The sequence below is a fragment of the Erigeron canadensis genome, unplaced genomic scaffold (assembly GCF_010389155.1).
Source record: "Erigeron canadensis isolate Cc75 unplaced genomic scaffold, C_canadensis_v1 Conyza_canadensis_unscaffolded:125, whole genome shotgun sequence".
Taxonomy (NCBI): domain Eukaryota; kingdom Viridiplantae; phylum Streptophyta; class Magnoliopsida; order Asterales; family Asteraceae; genus Erigeron; species Erigeron canadensis.
This window is the reverse complement of record NW_025215521.1, coordinates 63,242-69,078: the sequence shown is the minus strand read 5'-3', so window position 1 is coordinate 69,078 and position 5,837 is coordinate 63,242. Positions and strand designations below refer to the sequence as shown.

Genomic DNA, 5,837 nt, shown 5'->3' with positions numbered 1-5,837 from the left:
ACTTCTTCTTTCTTCTAAAAACTTACTTTCTTTTTATTATGTGATATTATTATTATTATATTTTTATTTATTTATTTTTGAAAAAGGCGAAAGGGGCGGGTACCCTTGATTTAAGATTTCATCGTTTTGGATTTTACAAATTTCAAATTCCATCTTTTCCGCCCTTTCTGTTTCGTTTCTCCTCTTTAAATTTTCAAAAACTCTACTCGGACCATACTGGAACCAAACGCCGTTTTGATGGCCATTAAACACCCCCCCCCCCCCCGCTTGACTTGCATGTGAGGGATAAAGATGTAATATCACGTTTCTCAATTACCTAAATGGTATGTAACGTTTGTACGATATTGTTGGTTTCTTCCCTAATGTTTAGTTATTAATTTTTTAAAAATCGGTATTTAAGTCATACCGATGTGGAAAAATTTCCGGTATTATCGGAAATATCGGCCGTTACGACTTTTTTTAATTTGTTTTTTTTATATAAAAATACTCCAAAACTTATTACAATTTAACAAAAATAGTCAAAATTCACATATAATCTACTCAAAAATAATTCAAAATAGGTATTTCATAACAAAATATAAGTTTTAAAGTTCATAAATAACCAAAAATAGCAATAAAGTATCATAAAAATAAATTTTAAAAACATTTCAATTTTCCTTTTTTAAAAATATCAGAAATACCGCAACAGTAATACCGGAAAATACCAGGAATACCAAAATTAACGGTCGGTATTTACCGGTATTTAAAACAATGCTTTAAGTTTCGTGTCGCGATTGGAAAGCAGGAGATCTAACATACGTTGTGTTTAGAAAAAAAGAACATATGTTAGACTTATCGCAGCACGAAGTTTCAAACAAAATTCACTTTTCAAAAAAAAAACAAAAAAAACAAAAAAATTAATAACTAAACATTAGGTAAACGTTGGGTACCATTTAGGTAATTAAGAAACACGATACATCTTTACCCCTCACGTGCAAGTCACTTGGGGGGGAGGGGGAGGGGGGTTTAACGGCCATCGAACGGCGTTTGGTTCCAATATGGTCCGAGTGTAGCTTTGGAAACGTTAGGTATGATTCACGTAATTTCAAAATGAAATGTATCAAACCAGCAATATCGCGCAAACGTAATGTGTCATTTAAGTAATTGACTCTATTATGTTGACAGGTTATATAACGTTTATTATATGTGATAACATGTAGAATTATGATATGTTACAAAAAACAATAGTATAATATGTTACAAAACATTACTTCTGAAATTAATTTAGATAATGTTTGATAATAATAAGAAAAAACGACAAACAAGAAAAAATGAAATCCCAAAAAAACAAAAAAATTAACATCTAACAATTTAAAAAACATGACTATAATAATACTAATACAATATGTTGGAACATAACATGTAGTTATAATAAAAGTAACATATAAAAATATATACATCTAGGGAAAAAAGTGTAAAAAAAATAAATAAAAGTTTAATATTAAAAAGTTTAAGGGGCTAAAATTTTATGATAAAAAAAAAAATCAAAAAACAAAAAAGTTTAGTAAACTTTTTTTTAATAATAAATACTAAATTTTGAAACTGTAATAATTTTAACCATTTACTATTATTGTGAATAATTTAATCGTATAACTTTGATATTATAATCATTTAACTTTTATTCAAAATGGTAAAAGCACTTAACTTTAGTCAAGTTAGTGTATTTACCTCTTAAAACTTGAGCTAAAACTAGGGCTAACGATATTGGACCAATCCCAAACTGCTAAGCTTATGTGATATGTTTAACTTGAAATTAATTACAAATCATTGATATAAAATGGTAAACATAAACATATTCCAACAAATAACATAATAAAGCAAATAAGTAGTCTACATTATCACATTTTCATCCAAACAAGTATTAACCTATTAGCGAAGTATAACTAAAAGAATTTACAAAGTCTAAAAAGTAAAAACCATTGTTTACCAACTAAAATATAGAAACATAGAAATCCTAGATCGAAGATCTGTAGATTAAGAGGTTTTTGGAAGTTCAAAATCCCTTTGGGAATTGAACTTCTGATTTTTGGTATAGAAGCTCAGTTTTTCGTATAGTTAATTAATTGTGTGCTTTATGGAAAGTGTGAATTTATACTTCTATTTATAAACAAAAACTCGGTTTAGCCACCGCCTCAACGAGCGGAGCTCGTGTACCTTTTGCGAAAGAGGAGCAGGGCTCATGGGTCTCCGCGAGCGGCGATCATTTGGCTTGTAATATTCACAACTCGTTGTCTTACTATTCAACTATATAATAATCCAACCAAATTAAGATAATGGGTTGTGAATAGTAATTTGCCTGTGGGAAGTTACTATTCCTTCATGTCACACTCCGTATTACTATTCGAATTTTTTCAAATCATATTTCGTTCGAGTTTTACTACAGATTACTTTTTAGTTTCTTACATATTTTTTTCCGTTCGGGTTTCTAAATAAATATATTGAAGACTTTTATTTATTTCTTTACCACCATTCGGATTTTAGCACATTTTATTCCGTTTAGGTAAAAACTACAAGTTCCTTGTTGGAATTTTACATATTTTTTTCTTTTTTTGGTTCCAAATAATAGAATTTATGAAGAAAACTTTTAGTACTCTTTCTTTGTAGCAGTGCCTTTAAATTAAATATTTAAACCATACATCAAAGTTTTTAGCAATGACGATTTATTATTCAATTACACCATGTATTTGAATATTACCACATCACACCCCGTTCAAGTTTTTTACTACAGTACATGTTACTTTTTGGTTTTTTCCAAACCCCGTAAATGCAGGGTAGCAAACCTTTTAGTTAAAACTATTATTATTAATTAAAGAAAAATATAAGAACACGTAAAATTAATTAATTAATGGGAGGAAGGAAGGACATATAAATTAGGCATGTACATGTATTGAATCAGAAGAGTTGAGAGGCATGCAACATGATTTCATCAAACGATCAAGAAATAGGTTTTTGCTAATATTGAGGCCTGAGTGGTGAAGAGTCGTCAATGGGAGGCCTTCTCTAACACATTCGTCGTATTTCTCCAAAGCTTGCACGATCTCTGTAAAATCTGGTCGTTTTGAGGCTTCTGCTGCCCAACATCGTTTGATGAGGTGGGCAAGGGCAGGTTGGCAGCTTGCAGGAAGCGGCGGTCGTTCATTCTGTAGGTACGTCAAATTAATTGAATCTTTTCAGTAATTGATTAATTAATGATGGATATCTATATATATATATATAAGGAAAAGTGAATTTAAGGTTGTCTTACACCTAAACCAAAGTGTGGACCCTTTCCATATTAATATTTTAGTATTTTTTGTTTTAATAAATAAATGTTCGGCCCTCCATGAATTTTATGGTTAAAAAAAAAGTTAGTATGCGAGTGTTTCACACCTAAGCTTAGATAACCGACAACTTTATATTACCATCCCCATATATGATAAAATGAATTACCTTTTCGGCGACAGCAAATGCAGCTTGCACCGGAGTCATTCCTTGAAAGGGGAGCAAAGCAGTGGTAAGCTCCCATAAGACGATCCCAAAACTATAGACATCGACTTTTCGAGTATAAGGTTTCTCCTTGACCATCTCAGGAGCCATCCAACGATAAGTCCCCATGTTTCCTTTGGATTCTTGGGTCTGGGTCTCTAGGCAGGATGTCCCGAAATCAGCAACCTTGACTCTCATTTCGTCGTTAAGAAGCAGGTTGTTTGACTTGAGGTCCCGATGGACCACCCCTTGAGAATGAAGGTATTCCATCCCTCGTGATATGTCCAGGGCAAGCCTCAGGACGGTCTCCGTTGAAAGCGAGTATGGTTCTTTTTTGTTTAAGTACATTCTGAGGGTTCCTTGTGACATGTACTCTGTTATGATGCAATACACGGGAGGTTTTTTACAAGCCGCGATGAACTGCATCCATCCATCCATTCATCATGTACATATATATACATCAGAATTGAATTGAAACATATATGTATATATAATAAGTTAGTATAAAATACGGAGTAGAGTAGTGATAGTATACCTGGACTATGTTTGGATGATAGAGTCTAGAAAGCAAAGCAACTTCTGATTTGAACTGCTGTTCAAGCATGGCTCGTGTCTCGTCTTTATGAGTTGGGATCCTGACCATCTTCACAGCCACGGCCCTCTGCTTGTAAATCCCTCTATAAATCCTGCTATGAGCCCCCGAAGCAAACTTGTTCCCTATGAACAGCTGTGAAAGATCCGCCGTCCACTCTTCTTGATCTTCCTTGGCCACTTCCCACGCCTCCACGTTCTCTGAATCCAAAATCATTGACCATGATTCCAGACTGTCAAATCTTTTTCTCTCCATGTTTTCCATCTCAGTTTTCCATGGGGATTTTGAGGAAGAAGACGATGGGTACGGAATGGGTGGTAATTTCTCCTTTTTCTTTGATCCATGGATCATCATCTTGAAACAAGTAGAAATACCCATTTTCGAACTCTCTCTCTCTCTCTGATTGAATTTATATTAATGAACCAGCCTTTAATTTTCGTAAATATAAACAAAGCTATGAAAAACAAATCAAAATCAATCAAGAAATTAAACAAATAAATTTAAAACAAGGCAAATTAGTTACGTACATATATACTCGATCGATCAATAATCACGAGGGAGTATGGATTGAGTTTTTGAGGAAATAAGGGCATATAGAGTGAGACTCAGTAGATTTTAAAACATTGTAATTATTATTATGGGCGGTATTACAAAAAAATATCATGGACATGATGAGATCGAATTTCATGGTTGGACAATGATGAAGGATGATCATCAAGGAAGCAGCAGCAATAATATTATTCATCATCATCAATCAAATTAAGTGTACTGCTTGAACAACAGAAATGAAAATTAAGATGAAGAAGAAGAAGAAGCTAGCTGCTATATGATATCTTTCCATCCATCCATCCATCCATCCATCCAACAAATTAAATTAATCAACTAAAAAAGATATAGCTAGCTAGCTAGGCTGGGAGGAGTCCACTGTTTTCATGCATAAAAGTACGAAAAGCATAACTCTCTCATGAAAAAGGAAATTAAAGATTCACAAGCTCGCCCGGGTTTTCTAGTAGTGTATTAGTCCCAAAAGAGACATATATATGACCTATAGAATCCAACGGGGAAATATATTTATCCCCATAAATTAAATGCATTCATATATGTAAATTGTTTGTCAGTCTATTATTTAGTCATGTCGGCTCTGTTTTTTTTAACTTATTACTTCATTTATTTTTATTTTAAGTTTTAATTTTAAATTGACATTCACTTATGTTACACTCTTTTAACTAACATCAAACATTATTTCTATCTTAACAAAGTCTACTTGTGATATATACTCGTAGCAAAGTGTTGCGTCGATAAAATTCCGAGCCAACTTTTTATATGTGTTTATATATATATATATATATATATTTATGCTTTTTTTTCTCTTTATTCATTTTATTTTTTTGGATTTTATATTTTATATTAAAGAATATTTAAACTCCAATGATTGTTTTTTGGAACTTAAATTTTACATACTATGTTGTCAGTTTTTCGGTTTTTAATCGATTAGCTTCTTCCACTTTTATGTTGTATGACAACTACAATTCAATGACAAATCACTAGCACTTTTGTAATCCCCGTCCATTTAAATGTTGTATAAAATGATCACGAAAGCACGTTATAAATCTTACATATCATCACACACAGTAAACGTCCAAAAAATCCTATTAATTTTATATGCTACCACATAAATGCATAACGTCTCCGGGAGCAAACGCCCTCTTTTTATACAAATTACAATAACAGTCAATCGAAA

The 5,837-nt window shown here is 32.2% G+C and overlaps 1 protein-coding gene across 1 annotated transcript; it reads right to left on the bottom strand.

Annotated features, from left to right (window-relative positions):
• Positions 1-2,858: 2,858 nt before the first annotated feature.
• Positions 2,859-5,092, bottom strand: LOC122584222 (serine/threonine/tyrosine-protein kinase HT1). Its single transcript, XM_043756440.1, has 3 exons — positions 4,040-5,092; positions 3,469-3,924; positions 2,859-3,179 (listed from the first exon to the last, which is right to left on the bottom strand). The coding sequence occupies exons 1-3, from the start codon at positions 4,472-4,474 to the stop codon at positions 2,910-2,912; spliced, it is 1,161 nt and encodes a 386-aa protein (XP_043612375.1). The 5' UTR covers positions 4,475-5,092; the 3' UTR covers positions 2,859-2,909.
• Between the last annotated feature and the right edge of the window lie 745 nt (positions 5,093-5,837).

What these genes read in the sequence shown, in the direction of transcription:
- LOC122584222 (XM_043756440.1), bottom strand. Translation starts at nt 4,474, where the DNA reads ATGGGTATTTCTACTTGTTTCAAGATGATGATCCATGGATCAAAGAAA. An exon ending in ATCATCCAAACATAGTCCAG is followed by an intron (nt 3,925 to 4,039) that starts GTATACTATCAC and finishes GGATGGATGCAG; the next exon opens with TTCATCGCGGCTTGTAAAAA. An exon ending in CATTTGCTGTCGCCGAAAAG is followed by an intron (nt 3,180 to 3,468) that starts GTAATTCATTTT and finishes ACGTACCTACAG; the next exon opens with AATGAACGACCGCCGCTTCC.